The following is a 21,075-nucleotide window of genomic DNA, read 5'->3' on the forward strand; positions in this document are numbered from 1 at the left end:
ACTGTGATTAAAAACCAGGATTATTCCACCAAATATTATTTTTATTCCACCAAGCATTATTTGAGGTCTGAAAGCTCTGCATCTTTTTTGTTATTTCAACCATTTCTTATTTTCTGCAGATAAATGCTCAGGTTTAGATAAATACTCTACTCAAACAAATACCTATAAATAGCCAAATCAGCAAAAGTAGAGATTCAGAAACTAAAGCGGTCTCTTCATTTTTTCCAGAGCTGTATATCATCGAGAAAAAGACATTGCAATGTCATTTTTGTTTTTTCAATATCCTGCATTCTTACTGGAGGAAACATCATAATTTGGGCCCGTTTTGCTACATCAGGGTCTGGCCAGCTTACCATCATTGAGGAGAAGATGAAAATATAAGTGCATCAAAAAAATTGTACAGGGTAATATGAGAGTACTGTACTATACTGTATGTTAGCTAAAGCTCTGTGGAAGTTGGGTGATGCAACAGGACAATGTTTTTCCTGAAGCATCCTGTTGTGAAGTTGCTCCTGTGTTTTGGAGTCGCCAAGTCTCACGCATTTGTTACAAACTTTTGAGAGAAAAAGAGAAAGAGAGATGTGGTATAGAGAGTTAGAGAATTAATATGGTCTTAGAGAGTCAGTTTGAGAAATAATGAGTGTGGTCTCTCTCTCTCTCTCTCTCTCTCTCTCTCTCTCTCTCTCTCTCTCTCTCTCTCTCTCTCTCTCTCTCTGCCTGGGAGATCAAAGCCTTTCCCCCGTTGCTCCGTTGGGATGGTGGTTAAGAGCACTGGTTAGCGCTGGGCGGGGGGATAATAGCAGCCCCTCAGTGCGTTTACTCTGAAAATTAATTAACGTTTTGCATTAACGGCCGCGGGATACCCTCCAACTCCACCCCCCCGTACACCCCCCCATACACACACCCCTCCCTGCTGCGGCTGGACGTGTAGATTTATGAGAGATTTAAAGAATCGTCTGAAACTTTACGATGTCGGTTTTATGCGCTTTATGAGAGTATAAACGGGTTATTTACTGTTTGTTTACACTCTGTGAAGCTTTTATGTTTGTGTTAATTGGTGCACAGAAAATGAACTGAACTGAATCAGAGTTCATATGAAGTTGAATCAGTGGTGGGAGTCAGTTCTCCTGTTTTATTTTCTAATTAAATTGAGTTTTTATAACTGATCCAGTCTATAATAGTAAAAAAAAAACAGAGCTGTAACAATACACAGTGGCATGAAAAAGTATTTAGTATTTTTTGTCATGCTGATGTTTTTCAGATTATCAAACTTTAATATCAGACAAAGATAAAGATAAGAGTAAATGGTAACACTTTCTATGAATGTTATCTTTATTAGACGCTATAACCACATTCATAACATATTATAATGCCTTCATAAGGCATTATAAACATGGCTATACATATTTATAAAAATGCATAACCCATTATAGCCATGTTTATTAAGCATTATGACTTGTGATTATAATACATTATAAGCTATGCTTATGATATACATGTTAAAATAGTATATCTCTATCATTAATAATCTAGTCCTACAATGAAAAAGTATGTCACTTTTTAGAGCGCACAAAGACCTGTTATAATACATTATAATTGACTATAACTAATATTATATTCAAGAGAAGTATAATTCATGAGTGGTTAAAAATATATTTATAGGATTACTGAGGGTGTGTTTATAAGTTGGAAGCTGTTTTCGTCATGATACAAGTCTACAAGCTGGGACTGAGTTTCTCGGTATTGACGCATAACTGTGTTATAGACACAGCTATTAATGCATTATAATCACAGTTTATGATGCGTCATAAACATGGATATGATGTATTATAGAGTTTTATAAATATGTACAGGTGCTGGTCAACGAATTAGAATAATTTGAAATAGTGCATTCATGAAATTCTTTGAATGCATTTTTTGTGCAGAAAGCAAATCAGGTGTTCACCGCACCTGTCCTACTCGTTAGACTAATCACAGAACTCGTTACCTGGAAAAAAATTTGCTCAGCTGAGCTTTCCAAAAGGCCCATTTAGGCCATTTAACTGTGACACTGTTGTTTTATTGAATTAGAATAATGGAGAAACCGTTTCATTGAATTAGAATAAATGCTCGAATTTTTGTTTTCTGTGAAGAGTGTTCACTGTGCAGTATAAAGTCAGGGTTGAGAAGAATTTCTTAGTTGTAAAATCAATCATGGGTAAGCAGCGCGACCTCTCAACCGGAATAGTGGCTCAAATTCAAGCCCTTCGCCAACAAGGCTTGACCCAAACTAAAATTGCTGAGCAGCTCGGCATCAGCCAGTCTTCCGTCTGCAAAGCTCTCAAGAAAAACTGCAGCAAGCGCACCAACTGTTCCGGCGTCCGAAAAACTTCTGCTCGCGACAACAAACAGCTGAGAAAGATCGCAGTCAGCAACCGGTTCAAGTCCACTTCCGAGCTCACCGACTTGTGGAACAAGCAGACCGGCGCTGACGTCTCCAGATCAACCACTTACCGTCGTCTGCGCGAACTCGGCTTCAAATCTCGCGTTGCAGCAGCAGAACCGATGCTGAACAAGAAACAAATGGAGAAACGGCTGAAGTGAGCCAAAGAACACAGCGAGTGGACTGCTGAAGCATCTCCTTCGGTGACCAAGGTCCTCGTGTCTGGCGTCGTGGTGGCGAAACCTACAACCACGAGTGCGTGAAAAGATCTGTCAAGTTTCCCCAGAGCGTTATGGTCTGGGGATGCATGTCCGCTCGAGGTGTAGGGAAACTCTGCTTCCTCAAGAAGACTGTCAATGCTGCCGTATATCAAGATGTTCTGGAAACGTTCCTGATTCCGACTGTTGAGGAACAGTTCGGCGAAGAAGACTTCATATTTCAACAGGATCTTGCACCGGCTCATGCGGCAAAGTCGACCAAAGATTGGTTCACTAAAAAACAGCTTGAAGTTTTGGCATGGCCGGCCAACTCGCCTGACCTCAATGTCATTGAAAACCTTTGGGCCATCGTCAAGCGGAAAATTCGCGACAGAAAGCCTACTACGCTGGACCAACTGAAGCAGAACATCGCCACTGCCTGGGAAGCTGTGAGTGCGGAAACTTGCGACAAGCTGGTCAAATCGATGCCGCGGAGACTTCAGGCAGTCATACAAGCCAAGGGGGCAGCCACAAAATACTGAGAAAGTGATGATTGTAATTATAATAAAAATTATTCTAATTCAATGAAACGGTTTCTCCATTATTCTAATTCAATAAAACAACAGTGTCACAGTTAAATGGCCTAAATGGGCCTTTTGGAAAGCTCAGCTGAGCAAATTTTTTTCCAGGTAACGAGTTCTGTGATTAGTCTAACGAGTAGGACAGGTGCGGTGAACACCTGATTTGCTTTCTGCACAAAAAATGCATTCAAAGAATTTCATGATAGCACTATTTCAAATTATTCTAATTCGTTGACCAGCACCTGTATAGCCATGTTAATAATGCCTTATGAATGCATTATAATGTGTTATAAATATGTTTATATGACATTCATAGAAAGTGTTACCTTGTTTTAATTCAGACACAGAGGGATTTCATCACAGCATCTCAATCAGACTTTGACTCAGCCACTCCAAAACCTTCATTTAGATTTTTAAGCCATTCAGAGGTGAATGTTTCAATTTGTGTGCTTTGGGTCATTGTCCTGCTGCAGAACCCGAGTACGTCGTAGCTTGAGGTCGTGAACAGATGGCCGGATATTCTCCTTCAGAATTTTTTGGTAGAGAGAATCAGAATTCATGGTTCCATCTATTACAGCAAGTTGTCCAGCAGCCCTAGACCATCATCACACTACCACCACCATGTTTTACGTTCAGTATGATGCTCTTTTTCTAAAATGTTGTGTTAGTTTTCTCAAAGTTCTGGGGATCATCAAGATGTTTGTTGGTAAATTTAAGATTCTTGCATTGAAACCATTTTCGCCCAGTCTCTTTCTTATTATTAAATCATTAACACTGATCTTAACTGTGAGACCTGCAGTTCTTTAAATGTTGTTCTGGCCTAGTGGGCTTTTGTGACCTCCTGGATGAGTTGTTCATGCCCTTTTGGAGTAATTTCGGTCGGCCGGTCGCTCTTGGGAAGGTTCACCAGTGTTCCATGTTTTCTCATCATCATTAGTAAATAATAGTGAATCACTATAGTGAATAGTGAATCACTGTGGTTCTTTGGAGTCCCAACGCTTTAGAAATGACTCTATAACCTTGTCCAGACTGATAGATGATCAGTGACTTCAAAAACAAAAGAAATCTGTAAAGACGAAAATACTTTTTCACACCACTGTACATCACATGTCCGATAACATCGATCAATAATCGGGTGTGTATTAAACAGTGCTGTGTCTCTATAGAGTAGAGAGATGTTGATGAACTGGGAGTACAGCAGAGCACTGGTAAATGTCACTGGTCCAGTACGAGGGATGGGGATGTTCCTGGGCTCTGTGATAAATATTAATGAGGATCATCAATAAAAAAATATATAAAAATCAAAGCCGAACTGAACTGCCTGAGGACCAATCGCATAACCTCACATCTCCAATTCCCTTCCCATGTCTCAACTTCTTTCTCTTCTTGACTTTTTTTCCTCTTTTCATCTCTCCTATTTTCTTCTCTTTATATCTTTATATCTCCTTTATATCTCCTATTTTTGTCTCTTCTTTTTTTTCTTCTTGTATTTCCTTTTCTTACTTCACCTCTTTTTTTCTCTCTATTCTCTTTTGTATTTGTTCATTTATCTATTCTTTTCTCATCTTTTTTTTTACTTTTTTCATTAATTCTCTTTTTCTAGTCTTGTCTCTATTTCTTCTCTTCTCTTCTGTTCTTTTTTATCTTCTCTTTTTTATTTTTCTCTTTTTTCTACACTTGCCTGCTCTTTCTTTTTTTTCTTATTTCTTCTCTTCTCTTTTCCCTAATCCCTTTGCTCGTCTCATATCTTCTCTTATCTTCTCTTCTTGTCTGTCTTTTTCTCATCTTGTTTCTTTTTTTCTTTTCTTGTCTCACTCTAATTTTTGTTTAGATGTCTCTGCTTATCTCTTCTCTTCTTTCTCTTTTTACCCATTATGTCTCTTCTAGTCTCAAATATTTCTCAACGCGTCCCTTCTTGTCTCATCTCTTCTCATCTTATAATTTCTCCTGTCCTCTCTGTAAGTCTTGTTTTTCTCTTCTTGTCTTTCATTTTCTCATCTCCTTAATCTTCTTTTCTCATCTCATCTCTTTTTTTTCTCATCTTGTGGTGTGTATAACTGGTTCAGGCTGTATATCTGTGTATTGGAGCTTTATCTGCTGCTGATATTTAAGGATTTCTGAGCTCTGAGGGGCTGCTGAAGGTCAGTGATGGTCAGAAGCTGAGCCGGGCACATCTTGTGGATCAGCAGGTGTGTTACCATCCAGCCAAACTACTAACAGAGACAGACAGACAGACAGACAGACATACACACTGCTCCTTCTGTCACTACTGCTGCATCTTTATAACACACACACACACACACATATACACACACTCCAGCTCTCCTTCTGGAGGTCACACACGCTGGACAGATGACCATAAAGCTGCACTGCCAAGCCTTCCAGTCTTAAAGCTGAAACCTGACCTAAATGATTCATTGTTGTTGTTGTTGTTGTTTTTTTTTTGTTGTTGTTGTTGTTGTTTTTTTCAGAAACAAACTCTTCAGGAAATTATTTAGTCATTATTTAAGAAACAGGGGCCTTTTTTTTGGGAGTACAGAATTTTTAGCTCTGAGCATACACAACATTTCAGTAGGAAAATGAGGCCCCAGATCTCTCAAGAAATAGTTCAGTGATTTTTTTTCTAATTCCATCATTTTTTCATTCATTTTAAAATGTCTAGTTGTGCTCTCTAGTATGAATGAATGTCATGTCATGCTGTTTTTGTGAAAAAGTGCTTTAGTGATGAGGTATAACTTTACATATTGCTTTAGTCCGGTGGAGGAGTGGGCGGGGAGAAAAATAGGATTCCATCTCTTGCTCATGAATATTCATACTGCAAATGTATCGCCTCTGATTGGCTTACAGCACTGCGAGGCAGTGGGACGAACATTTAGAAACGTTTTAAAATAAAGACATTTTTATACTAATAACAGTCTTTGCAATGTCATATGTTACTTTACAACATATGTAATGTCCTGCTAAGTGCATTTTAGAAACTGACCTAGTCTTTGAGTCTCTGTAAAACACCAAATCCACCGGAGATCCTATGTTAACCCATAGTTACTTACACACAGAGACATGGATAGTCCAGGTCCAGAAAGTAAAAATCCACACTGGGGTTTTGTTGGCTGAGCTGCGGTAGAGCCGCCCAGGCAGTTGGAACAAAATCCCGGGGTGGATTTTTACTTTTAACTAGTATAAACAGGACTGTTGTAAAAATACACCTACCTATCTCAGTTGTTCTTCATTGGAGGTGTTCCATAGACTAATTCTAACCATTTGTTCTTTAGGTTTTGAATTACTGGGTAAAGCATAGAACACTGATGTGATATTTGCACAAATAACACAGGAACGAACCTTCCATGTTGTTCCTAGCGCTGTTAGCTCCTATCTGACGAGATGGCGTCGTTGCCTGGCTTTAGCTCTGCCTGTGCGTGTTCGTGTACCATGAATACTAATTTACGGGTTGATGTAGACACGGTGCTTTTCCTGTTTGACTTGTATTTCTGAGGATTTTCTTTTACTAGCTGCTGCAGACAATGGAGGTTGAGGAAGAGTTTGAGAGAAGAGACCTATTGTATTTCACAACGAACAAGAAAAATTGGATTTTAGCAGAAGGACACCTGTAATTTAGTGATTCTATAAGTGGAGACTGATTAAGTGACTAATTTCTGAGGAAGTGAACCTGCGATTCCTCTCTGTTTTCAGCAGAGTGGAGTTAGAAAAAAGGAGTTTCAGTTTGGTGGTGTTTGTTCTCCTCCAGATCTCCTGGCTTTAGGAAATTCCCCTGCCTCAGTCTAAACTGTGCCGCGGTGTCTCTCAGTCTTAGTGAAGGATACGGGCTCTGGTCCTCTGACTGAGACGAGTGCGGAAAGCGAGGAAAGTAAGTGAGGAGAGTGAGGCACGGCGGCTAAAAGGCTGAGGTTTCAGCACCGCAAACAAAAGAGCAGTTTTACACAAAAGACTGAGATCCGTACAGACACTCTCCACAGGGGATGCTTTTCAGCGCGAGAGGGAGAGAAAGAGAGAGAGAAAGCGAACGAGAGAGGAGCTAAACTGAGACACAATAGCTATTGCCAGCCAAGGTGTTTCTTCTCAGCCCCAGAAAGACACTTCTCAGGCTTTATCTCTACACCTGGCACTCCGTCTGCATAAAAAATGTTTTCTTTTATACCAACAAACACTTTGAGGCTTTTAGTTCAAAATGTAAAAAACATATAGAAAATTAGAATAGTATTTAAGACCAATTGGTGCATTTGGCAGTGTGGGCGGTAGGGGTGGGTAATATTATATCGTATACAATATATTGTGACACAGAAATATCATGATATTAAAAATCCATATCGTGATAATAGAGATGTTCTGTCTTAAAAGTAGTCTATTATTTACTGTGAAGCTTTAGGTGTATTTATTGTATAATTGTTTTAGTTAGCAGTTTATATTGTCGCTCTCCAAAGAAAAACTCTTATCTCCATTTCGTTCATTTTTAGTTTACTACATAATTTGAACAGACAGACTGTCCTCACACTATGCCAAAATTTCTTAATGCATAGACCAATAGAAATTCTTCAAAATGACCTGAAATAAACTCTTTTTACATTGACTTCCACTGAAAGTTTGCAAGTAGTTTTTTTTTATTATTGTACTGCGACGATATGCATGCAATAAATATTCTGTAATATTATTTGCTGCATTATATTATTTTATGCTGCATTAATTATTTTGCCACATTATGATCATACTGTTATACTGTTATACTATATTCCTCAAATGAATGAATTATTTTAGTTTTCCTATATTGCCAAGTATATCGTTATCGCAAAAATACCCTCAAATATCGTGATATTATTTTAGAGCCATATCGCCCACCCCTAGTGGGCGGTGTCCAAGTCTTGCTGGAAAATGAAATGGAGATCAAATGTAAAATATAATGTTGATCAGTGATGATTTGGAGAGACATGTCATCTGCTGGTGTTGATCCACTGTGTTTTATTATCAAGTCTAAAGTCAGTGCAGTTTTGTTTTCCCACAAAATCTTACAGCACTTCATGCTTCCCTCTGCTACTGACAACTTTTATGGAGATGCAGATTTCATTTTCCAGCAGGACTTGGCACACTGCCCACACTGGAATTACACGCAAGTCTTAGTACATGAGATCTCTCAAAAAGTGATTATCTGATTCTTTAAAAAAACAGATCTATTAAGAAACGGTTCAGTAATTCTTGAAGGGTCTTATTCCGTAGTTTTTTTTTTCATTTATTATAAAATATGTAGTTGTGGTCTCTAGTATGAATTAATGCTTGTGAGCTCTCTGATTGGCTAACATCACTGCGACACCAAGAGACGGAGTACCAATTGGTCTTATATAATATTCTAATTTTAAAAACATAACTTAACTGTGGTTTATCACACCTTCAGTTTCAGTTTCTTCAGTTTATCACATCACACCCAGGCTACAATTCTGTTTTCAATCAAGAAATCACTGAAATAAAACCTGTCTGACAAAGCAATGTAGACCAAAAGATACTCAAAACTTAGACATCATGCCAATATCCAAAGAAAATCATGAACAAATGAAAAAAAAGTGTTGAGACTCCAGTGAACCACAGTGAGAGCCATTATCTACAAATGGTGAAAATGGTGACAGTGGTGAACCTTCCAGGAGGTTCCAGCCAACCAAAATTACTCCAAGAGGGCAGTGGCGACTCATCCAAGAGGTGAAAGAATTTTGACCAACTTTTCTTTGCAGAATTGGTGAAATTCCGCCACATGGGAGGGTTTTCCTGTGTCTTCCAACTCAGAGAGACTTTTATTGTATTTCACAAAAAACAAGAAAAAGTGGATTTTAGCACAAGGAGAGCTTCCAAGTAGCTGAATGCATTCATTAGACAGGGTGTCCACAAACATGTGAACAAATTAGGTTATTATTTAGAGATTCATTCATGCTGCCCAGGGCCCTCCCATAGAGATTTATGGCCTGAACTGTACCAAGCCTGGCTGAGAGAGAAAGAGAGAGAAAGAAAGATAGAGTAAGAGGAGAAAAAACTGTCATTAAAACTCCAGCCCAGTCCCTGTTGGACACCTCCTCGCCCGGCCAGGACACTGAACGAATGGAGAGAGAGAGAGAGAGAGAGAGAGAGTAGAGTTAAAGCCATTAAGCCGGGTTAATGTAAGTCTAATTGAATGGCAGCAGCTCCTCTCTTCTTTATGATGTGCAGCTAGCTCCTCGCTTTAATAGGTGTGCTTGAGTTTTATGAGGGAGCGGGAAGGAGGCATCCCATAGGGGCGAAAGCAAGGACGTGAGCCACACACACACACACAAAGAGCTTTGTTTTTGTCTGGACTTGGGCTTTAAATACAACCGTGGTGGTTAAACAGGTCCTCCGAGATCTCTTGACATTTTTCTGCTGTCTCTATGTGCTGAAGGGGTAACTAGGGGTCCACAAGGACCTGTTTGAGAACCTCAGTTCTGTGTACATGTCCTAAAACTCCTACAGACCAAATCAGATTAGCCATACCATTAAACAGCTCTGACCAATCAAAGTGAGCCTTGGTTGGTTGGCCGAGACCCGGTCATTCTAATATCAATGCCTGATATATCGATCACAATATAGGAGCCACTGGAACCAGATCATCAATGTTATTTACTTCATCTGTTAGTGTCTTAATGTTATGGCATATTATATAGCATTAATTACAGCTATAAACACGTATACTCACCACTGTCCTTAAATACAATATTTATTTAGGATTATTCTAATGCTATAAAGAGTTAATTATAGGTAGATACTCACACTGACCACTGACTGTATTTATGCTTATTTGAGTTTAGTATTCTAATGTTATATATAGCATTAATTACAACATATATTTATTTTTATTTGGGTTTAGTATTCTAATGTTATATAGATTTAATTACTGGTAGACACTCTTACTGGCCACTGATTGTATTTATGTTTATTTGGATTTGTTTGTTCTAATGTTATATAAAATTACTTAGAGGTAGACACTTTTGCTGACTAATCACAGAATTTCTGTTTATTTGGATTAATATATACAGTATATATATATAATATACAGTTGTGGTCAAAAGTTTACATACACTTGTAAAAAAACATAATGTTATGGCTGTCTTGAGTTTTCAATAAGTTCTACAACTCTTATTTTTCTGTGATAGAGTGATCGGAACACATGCATGTTTGTCACAAAAAACAGTCATAAAATTTGGTTCTTTCATAAATTTATTATGGGTCTGCTGAAAATGTCACCAAATCTGCTGGGTCAAAAATATACATACAGCAACATTAGTATTTGGTTACATGTCCCTTGGCCATTTTCACGGCAACTAGGCGCTTTTGGTAGCCATCCACAAGCTCCTGGCAAGCTTCAGGTCGAATGTTTGACCACTCTTCTTGACAGAATTGGTGCAGTTCAGCTAAATGTGATGGTTTTCTTGCATGAACCCGTTTCTTTAACACTGTCCACATGTTCTCAATGGGGTTTAAGTCAGGACTTTGGGAAGGCCATTCTAAAACCTTAATTCTAGCCTGGTTTAGCCATTCCTTTACAACTTTTGATGTGTATTTTGTGTCATTGTCTTGTTGGAACACCCAACTGCGCCCAAGACCCAACCTTCGGGCTGATGGTTTTAAGTTTTCCTGCAGAATTTGGAGGTAATCCTCCTTCTTCATTATCCCATTTACTTTCTGCAAAGAACCAGTTCCACTGGCAGCAAAACATCCCCAGAGCATAATACTACCACCACCATGCTTGACAGTAGGCATGGTGTTCCTGGGATTAAAGGCCTCACCTTTTCTCCTCCAAACATATTGCTGGGTGTTGTGGCCAAACAGCTCAATTTTTGTTTCGTCTGACCAGAGAACTTTCCTCCAGAAGGTTTTATCTTTGTCCATGTGATCAGCAGCAAACTTCAGCCGAGTCTTAAGGTGCCTTTTCTGGAGCAAGGGCTTCTTTCTTGCACGGCAGCCTCTCAGTCCATGGCGATGTAAAACACGCTTGACTGTGGAGACTGACACCTGTGTTCCATCAGCTTCCAAATCCTTGCAGACCTGCTTCTTGGTGATTCTTGGTTGACTCTTGACCATCCTGACCAATCTCCTCTCGGCAGCATGTGATAGCTTGCGTTTTCTTCCTGATCGTGGCAGTGACACAACTGTTCCATGCACTTTATACTTGCGTATAATTGTCTGCACAGTTGCTCTTGGGACCTGTAGCTGCTTTGAAATGGCTCCAAGTGACTTCCCTGATTTGTTCAAGTCAATAATTCGCTTTTTCAGATCCACACTGAGTTCCTTTGACTTTCCCATTGTAGCTTTTGTAGCTGAGTCTAATCACTGGGTCAAATGAGCCCTATTTAAATGGGCTCATGAGAAGTCAACAGCTGTAGTCAATCAGAATCACTTACAAGAAGTGAAGAGGCCATGACATGAAGCTAATTTGATTGACACAACTCGCTACATCACCAAAATTGACAAATTTTGTTGCTGTATGTATATTTTTGACCCAGCAGATTTGGTGACATTTTCAGCAGACCCATAATAAATTTATGAAAGAACCAAATTTTATGACTGTTTTTTGTGACAAATATGTATGTGTTCCGATCACTCTATCACAGAAAAATAAGAGTTGTAGAACTTATTGAAAATTCAAGACAGCCATAACATTATGTTTTTTTACAAGTGTATGTAAACTTTTGACCACAACTGTATACAGATAGATATTCTCACTGACCGCTAACTTTATTAATGTTTATTTGTGTTTAGTATTCTAATGTTATATAGAGTTAATTACAGGTAGACACTGTCACTGACCACTGACTTTATTAATGTTTATTTGGGTTTATATATATATATATATATATATATATATATATATATATATATATATATATATATTAATTTTGTATAGAGTCAATTACAGATAGATACTCTCACTGACCACTGACTATATGTTTACTTGGGTTTAGGAGTCTAATGTAATATAGAGGAAATTACAGGTAGACACTCTCACTGACCACTGGCTTTATTACTTTATTATTGTTTATTTGCATTTATTTATTCTAATATTATACAGAGTTCATTACAGGTAGACACTCTCACTGACCACAGACTTTATATTTATTTGGGCTTTGAATTATAATGTTACATAGAGTTAATTACAGATAAACACTCTCGCTTACTACTAACTTTATTAATGTTTATTTGGGTTTATATATATAAACTAATGTTCTATAGAGTTAATTAAAGGTAGACACTCTTACTTAACTCTAACTTTATTCATGTTTATTTGTCTTTTTTTATATATATACTAATGTTCTATAGAGTTAATTACAGGTAGATACTCTTACTGACCACTGACTTTATTATTGTTTATTTGGGTTGTATTTATTCTAATGTTATATAGAGTTATAATTACAGGTAGACACTCTCACTTTACAGGTTGGTTCTGTATAATTTATCTGTTTTTCTTTGCATTTCCATCTGTAAGATGTATAAAACAGACACAATTTTTGAGTCATAGTGTTTGTTATTTATTTTATTATTATTATTATTATTTTATTTTTTTTCCCGACAATCACTGAGTCGCAGGTTGTGCTGTAGACACGCAGCTGGTTGTTTGAGCGTTTGATTGCATATGCATGAACTGAGGTAAGCTGCAGTTCACAGACAGGGGCTTTTTAATGAGCGAATTTACCTCTCGCTCTCACTCCGAGGGCTTTCGTCCCGCTGCTCAAAAACACTGCGCCTGCCGCACGCATTATCATCATCATCAAAAGCCCGGACGCCCCGGGTCGCACCAGCCTTTTAGAGCCTGACTGCGAGTGTGAGTGAGGTCAGAGTTTGAGTTAATGTTGATTGGACTATTCAGTTCTATTCAGTTTTATTTGTATAGAGCTTTTTTGTGGCAGCTGGTCTCTAATAGAGGTTTGGATGAACCTTGGTTTGTCTGTGTCCATCACTGATTATCAATTACTATCTAAATGTAGGTTTTATGATAGACTCTGAGCCAGAGCTACAGTCTCTCATTAAGATGTATATTGTAACTGTACAAAGAAAAAAACAAGTAATTACTTTATTTCAGTAATTTAGTTCAAAACATAAAACATATATAATATAGATGTATTACACACATAGTTTATTTGTATTTATATTTCTTTTACGCATTTGTTTTTTTTTTATTATTGTTGATAATTATGGCTTACAGCCAATGAAAACCCAGTGTCTCAGAAAATTATAATGCTGAAAAATGAAATCCGCAAAACAAAACTGCACTGACTTTAGACTTGATAATAAACACAGTGGATCAACACCAGCAGATGACAGACATGTCTCTCCAAACCATCACTGATCATCAGTAAATTTTACATTTCATTTGTAAATAAAGAGAGCAGAGTCTGGAGGAAGAGTGGAGAGACACACATTTCAAACTGCTTGAGGTCTAGTGTGAAGTTTCCACCAATCAGTGATGGTTTGGAGAGACATGTCATCTGCTGGTGTTGGTCCACTGTGTTCTATCAAGTCCAACATTCTATCAGTCCAGTGTTTTCCCCTGAAATCTTACAGCACTTTGTATGTGTATATATATACAGGTTTTTTGGACTAAGGTGCACTTAAAATCCTTTAATTTTTCTAAAAATCATCAGTATGCCTTATAATCTGATGCGTATTATGTATGAATTTTACATATTAAGGTATTAAGGAGCGGTGAAGCTACTCTGCGTTATAAGGGAAAATTTTCAGTGAAGTTTCTCCAGCTCTAAGGCTGGGTGCAGCAGCATTAGCATTAGCTGCTAACCACAGCGCTAGCTGTTTTATCATTCAGAGGTGAGTATATTAGACTGTAGTCTGTGTGTTTGCTGTGTTAAAACAAGCTACGTGGGATGAAATGCTAGCTGATAGCACCCTGGGTTACCTGATTACTCAGGGTTCCTCAGTCTAGCGCTATCGGGTGACATTTACGTCCTGCTAGTGCTGCAGTTAGCCGCTAATGCTAATGCTGCTGCACCCAGCCTTAGTGCTTGAGGAACGAAACTCAGCCTGAGACAAAATATAAAAAATCTAATCTTGCTGTAAATAAACGGAAGCACTTTACTCTATTACCCTATTAGAAGGGAAACATGGCGACACCCTTGTTCACTTCGATGTAGGCATCCTAACTAGTGTCACTTACCGAGGTTTAGGCCACACACATTTATTTCATACACAGATACAGTAATACCATTGTTTGTTTATTTGTTAGAGAATATGTGGGATCTCACGTGTTTCTGTACGTGTGTGTGTGTGTGTGTGTGTGTGATGCGTGAGGGTGTGTGTACATGTGTTTGACTGTATGCGTGTTTCATTGGACCGTCTGTCTACGCACATTTAGTCAGCGATCTGACTGAATGCTGCTCTGTTGCTAGGCAATAGCAGCCAGGCTCGTGATGCTGTGTTGGGCGGTGTGTTCGCATTCAATCAGGATTAATCTGCTGCTGCATTATGGGAAATGGCCATCGCTCCATTACAGAAGAAGATCAGCTCCGTTCTTCAGTACAGATCACGGCACAGCCTGTCAGTACTGGAGCTCTGTTCTGATCCGGATGAGATCTGATGATGCTGGTTTGGGGTTAGCAGCATTATCAGCATCAGATGTAGATCATCAAGATTAGATTAAATTAGCTCAATTTTAATTCTGCATCTTACAATATTTATCTATAAATATCTATAAAGATAACAAATGAGTAGTTTTAGTGTATTTGGTCACAATTTCTATAAATGACATGTCTATTAGACATATATATTCATAGCACATTATAATGCTTTTATGAGGCATTGTAAACATGGTTATATATTTTTCTAAAAATGTGTAAAACATTATAGCCATGTTTATTATGCATCATGAATTGTGATTTTAATGCATCATAAACTGTAATTTCACCTGGATTAAATTATCAGATATCTGTCACTATTAATATATATTCCCATGATGGACATCTGACACTTTACTTTAGAGTGCAAAACAACCCATTATAATACATTTCAAATGAATATAAGCTATTGGGGTTTTTATATTTAGATAAATATAATTTATAAGTTGTAAAACGTCATTATAGTATTCTTTGTTGAAGTTCTTGGTATTGACATATAACATCCTGTAAATACTGATGATGCATGATGTATGATCACAATCCATAATGCATAAGAACCATGTCTAAATTTCTTTTTTTTAATGTATAGCCATGTTTATAATGCCTTATAAATGCATTATAATATGGTATAAGTATGTTTATAGCCTCTAATAGATATAACATTCATAGAACGTGTTACCATATATTATTATTAACATATCAGCTTTTGTAATTATATATATATTGTGACGGTCTGGGCACCACCAGTGTGTGTACACAAAGACAGGGAGACCAGTTTAGCCAAAAAGAAAGGACCCTGAAGGGTTGTTTATTGGTCTATTCAGCCTGCTTGGGGAAAAATAGAGCCACTAAAACATTTATGCAATCAGTAAAGGATAGAGGGGGTGTATGTGCTGTGTTGGGTGCATGTGATGGTCAGTATAGTGAAAAAACCCAACCAAAATACTATCCCCAACTCAGAGCAGTCAAACAAACAAAAATGGAAGCCTCCACACTCCTGTGTGGGATTCCAGGACAGGAGCAGACTTGGTTTAAGGCTTTGGTGAGGAGGCGCCGTCCTCCTATGTGTCTCTCTCTCTCTGGGAGTCTCTTCAGGAATCTGTATTAGAGAGAGAGGGAGAGAGAGAGAGATAGAGAGGGCGTGCAGAGGGAGAGAGTAGCCCACGTGCACCAAAAGTTACCAGGAGAAAAAGAAGACAGCGTTAGTGGACAAAACGGGCATGGATTCCCAGTCTCACTCCCCTCTCTCCTCTGACTGTTTGCTCCTCTTTTATACTCTGTCTTCCCCTCTCCATGCTCCTCACTCAGCCCTGTCATTAGTGCTGGCCAGGCGTGGGTGATCAGTGTGGCCCCACCCCCCTGCTGCATGCTCACAATCTCTGCTCATCTCAGCAGGATTGTTTTGGGAGTCTTGGCTGTTGTCGGCTACCTCAGATGGGCTTGCGGTATCCCACACCTCACAATATATTAAATATATATTAAATATATATACATTTCTAATTATATATTTTATGTTGAGTGTAAATATCTAAAATCAAAGTCCGTCCATCATATCGGGTTTGATGGTCGTATTGGCTGACTTAAAGTTCTTCGTTAAAGTCATTTTTTCATCTTTGCTTAGTTAAGTAGTTTTTGCCATAATATGGATTAAAACATTGCTCAAATAGGGCTATTCACTGAATACCAACTCTACCTCTTCACAAGAAGTCTAAATTAACTGTAATGTACCGGTAGAAGACTATATAAAATATATACATATCAAATATATACAGATGAGTACTATATTATAATAAGCAGAAATAAATCACATATGGGAAACAGATACAGAACATAAACAAATACTGTAGTGTTAGTATACGGATATACAACACATACAGATAGATTTAAATTCAAATATGCTGATGAGGACTATTTCTTCTTCGTGCAATTTTATAGTGAGATACCCCCATTTTTAAATGAACAGATGTGGAATGTATTGTGTTATGTGTTGTGATGAATTGTCAGCTGGTGCAGAGTGTGGTGCAGCAGCTGTGGGGTGAGACAGATTGTGTTGTTGGAAAGTGTTGCTGGGAGATTTCTGCTCACAGCCGCTCACTGACCACCACTGATTACACATTTATCACACATTTATATCATTCAGATTTTATTACAACTAATAGCTGTTGTCTAACCTACATTGTATAACACACAATTTATAACACACACACACACACACACGGGCAGGTCTACAGCTCTCAAATGTGAGTACACCCCTCTTGTTTTTGTGAATATTTGGACTGTGTGTCTCTCCACTCTTCCTCCAGACTTGGAGAGACATGTCATCTGCTGGTGTTGATCCACTGTGTTTTATTATCAAGTCTAAAGTCAGTGCAGTTTTGTTTTCCCACAAAATCTTACAGCACTTCATGCTTCCCTCTGCTGCTGACAACTTTTATGGAGATGCAGATTTCATTTTCCAGCAGGACTTGGCACACTGCCCACACTGCCAAACATAAAAATTAGTCTTATATTATAATTAAATTTTCTGAAACACTGAATTTTTTGGGAGGTGTTTTATTGGCTGTAAGCCATAATCATCATCAATACGAGAAATAAACGCTTAAAATAGATCACTCTGTGTGTGATACATCTATATAACACAGTATATGAGTTACATGTTTTTTTTAACTAAATTACTGAAATGAAGTAATTTTTCAATGATATTCTAATTTTATGAGATTTAATAGTATATAGGGGTTTGCCATATCGTATCGTACACAATAATATCGGCAACGTTTTTGAATATAAATATTGATATTATACCCTGAAATATCGTGTTATATCACCCACCCCTAATTATCACATCAGGGTGCTATTTTTTTGCGTTTTTTATCAAAAGAAATATTCACACTGTTCTCATTTCCCATTATATATCTACTAGAGACAGATTATATCTGTCCAGTATCATTTATTAAACTTTAATCCTGGATATATTAAGATATTTGGAGTGCAAATTCTTGTATTTTTTTAATGTCTCAGTTAGGGGTTAGGGGTGTGCCGTATCATATTGTAAGCAGTAATAAAATGTTATTTTCATTTTGTTGCAGTAGTGTATTTTTGAAAAATAATAATAATAATATTAATAATAATAATAATAATAATACATTTTATTTGTAACGCACTTTACATTTTAAAACAAATCTCAAAGTGCTACATCGCAGAAGCATCATTATAGGAACATCACTCTAAACCTAAAAACTACTGTACCATAGAGCAAAAAAAAAAAAAAGATATTATTTTAGGGCCATATCACCCACCCCTACTAGGATATATTAATTAATTTCTAACTGTACCCTCATTTTGCCACAATTTATAAGGCCAATTACCCCACGCACTTTTTTAGGACACTCCCATCACTGGTAAAACCCCTAACACTAGAAAGGTAAAGACTAACTAGTGCAGAACTGTTCTTTTGAACTCATAAGTAAAACAATGGCAGTCATTACATCCATATTCAGTGCAGGAGACCCCACACACATTTCAAAAGTTATGGGATGCTAGTTCCTGTCCCATGACTTTTGGCATATCCATTTTCTTCAGTCTTCTCATCCTCCAGACTTTCAGGCTGCAGGATGGTTAACACGTGTACAGAAGAGAAATCCAGGGTAGCATTACAGCGGTGTTTCAGGAAATTTCGCTCATCCTCATGAATATTTAGTTGAGGGAATATTTCAGCTCAGCTTTGCGGCTTCCTCTCTGAGACGCGCGCCGTTCCTGCTTTACTATTATCCCACCAGTTCAGACTGGATCGTACTATTTAGCACAGTGTGAATAACAAAACTCGCACGGCGTTTATTCTGGGATTTTCACGCCTGCTTAGATAATAATAACTTCCGCATAAAAAAATTGAAGGAATTCGTTTGAAAAATTTCCACCGCTGTGAGAAAACTGCATGTGATAGAAAATAAGGAGGCATCATTTTGAGGTTCAGCGCGACTGAATTAGCAGAAACAACGGCTGTAATGCTGTAATCCTGCAGCCCCGCCGAGTCGTTTATACACTACTCTCTCACCAACAGATTCATTTCAGATATTAAACATCAATCCTTTCAGTTTTATCACTTCAATCAAAGTAATATCATCTAAATTCCACTTATTATTTAAATAAGTTGTTTAAATGGTTTAAACAGAGCTAGAATGTACAATAACTGCACTTAAATAAAATAGATAAACATACTGGGACACCTAGTCATTATAATAATCCTAATAAAGTGGCCAAAGAGTGGAAGCACAAGGTTTATCTGTAGGTGTTTCTAATAAAGTGGCCATCGAGTGAAAGCACAAGGTTCTTTTGTAGGTGTTTCCAATAAAGTGGCCAGTTAGTGAGTGAAAGCACAAGGTTCTTTTGTAGGTGTTTCTAATAAAGTGGCCAGTTAGTGAGTGGAAGCACAAGGTTCTGTAAGTGTTTACAATAAAGTGGCCAGTTAGTGAGTGAAAGCACAAGGTTTATCTGTAGGTGTTTCTAATAAAGTGGCCAGTAAATGGAAGCACAAAGTTATGTGGGTGTTTCCAATAAAGTGGCCACAGTGAGTTCTGTAAATGTTTCTATAAAGTGGCCAGTGAGTGAAAACACAAGGATGTTTTGTAGGTGTTTCCAATAAATGTGTGAGTGAGTAAGAGGAAGCACAATGTTCTGTAAGTGTTTCTAATAAAGTGGCCAGTGAGTGAGTGGAAGCACAATGTTCTGTAAGTGTTTCTAATAAAGTGGCCAGTAAGTGGAAGCACAAGGTTCTGTAGGTATTTCTAATAAAGTGGCCAGTTAGTGAGTAGAGGCACAAAGTTATGTAGGTGTTTCTAATAAAGTGGCCAGAGAGTGGAAGCACAAGGTTATTTTGTAGGTGTTTCCAATAAAGTGGCCATTGAGTGGAAGCACAAGGTCTATCTGTCTTTTATGTACAAAGGGGATTTGTTTTCTTTAAACAAACACACACACACACACACACACACACACACTATAGACTGCTCACCAATCAATAAACCGCCTACAAGCATAAAACCGCACTGTAGCCCATGTAAACACTTTCTTACACAAACACACACACACACACATGCACTGTGTGCTCCAGGTCCCTATGGAGTGTATTCTACACGGCTGGTGGTCTGTGTTGATACCCTGCGTCACGTATCACATCCCATCAGAGTGAAAGAGGGATAGAGAGAGGGATAGAGAGAGGGGAAAGAGTGACAGAACAGGCAAAAAGGTTCATGCTCTGTCTGTCAGATGTGGGGGGTGCAGGGGGGGGCAAAGCCTCAGAGAGAGAGAGAGAGAGAGGGAGAGATAGAATGTATGCTACCCCTTTCCCACATCTTTCCCACATACCCTAAATTTCCTTCGGGATAAATAAAGCATCCATCCATCCATCCATCCATCCATCCATCCATCCATCCATCCATCCATCCATCCATCCATCCATCCATCCATCCATCCATCCATCCATCCATCCATCCATCCATCCATCCATCCATCCATCCATCGTCTCTGCCGCTCCATGCTGTTTACACATACAGTGATGTGCAGCGTTGACTGCTCACATCTTCGCTGCATGTCCCATTGAAAACATTGTGTGAATCTTCTCACTATATTTACTTTCTTGCTCCGTCTCGGCATCATGTTCTCCTACACCAGTCTTACACACTATGCTTGATTTGATGACTCTCTACTCACTGTCTCTCTCTCTCTCTCTCTCTCTCTCTCTCACTCAGAGATCAGCAGCAGGCGTTCCTGTTGGAGAACGTTCCCTGTACGAACGCGAGCTGCAGAGAATTGGGCCGAATGTTTCGTGTCCACTGGGAGCAGAGTGACCTCAGCGCCATCCACTCTGCTGCCGTGGCAACCTTCTTCGACATCTATGAGGACGTGAGTTCATCTCTCTCTCTCTCTCTCTCTCTCTCTCTCTCTCTCTCTCTCTCTCTCTGTGTCCTGCAGTACTGTCTCTCGGCCATTATCTGATTTGCTCAGTCTGTAATTGTCTCTCGCTCGTTAGTGACCCGTGCTCTGTACTTCCCTCATTACTGTAACCGCAGTGCCCTGTCCTCCTCCTCCTCCTCCTCCTCCTCCTCACTCATACTGACCCCTGATGCCGTATGACCGCACTAAAGCCTTTGGGAGAGCCCAGATCCGTCCTCATGTCTAACAGTGGCGATACTCGCTTTAAAGTAGTTTAGAATATAATAATATAATCAGTTTATAATATAAGTTTATATCCG

The 21,075-nt window shown here is 38.5% G+C and overlaps 1 protein-coding gene across 1 annotated transcript in view; it reads left to right on the top strand.

Moving 5' to 3' along the window:
- itfg1 (integrin alpha FG-GAP repeat containing 1) overlaps positions 1-21,075 on the top strand; it is a 215,490-nt gene that overhangs the window by 116,904 nt on the left and 77,511 nt on the right. The window contains exon 11 of the mRNA XM_049470889.1: positions 20,572-20,725. Coding sequence (XP_049326846.1) covers positions 20,572-20,725 — 154 coding nt within the window. The remainder of the gene's footprint in view (positions 1-20,571; positions 20,726-21,075) is intronic.

Source organism: Astyanax mexicanus, chromosome 23, assembly GCF_023375975.1.
Source record: "Astyanax mexicanus isolate ESR-SI-001 chromosome 23, AstMex3_surface, whole genome shotgun sequence".
NCBI classification, from domain to species: Eukaryota; Metazoa; Chordata; class Actinopteri; order Characiformes; family Acestrorhamphidae; genus Astyanax; species Astyanax mexicanus.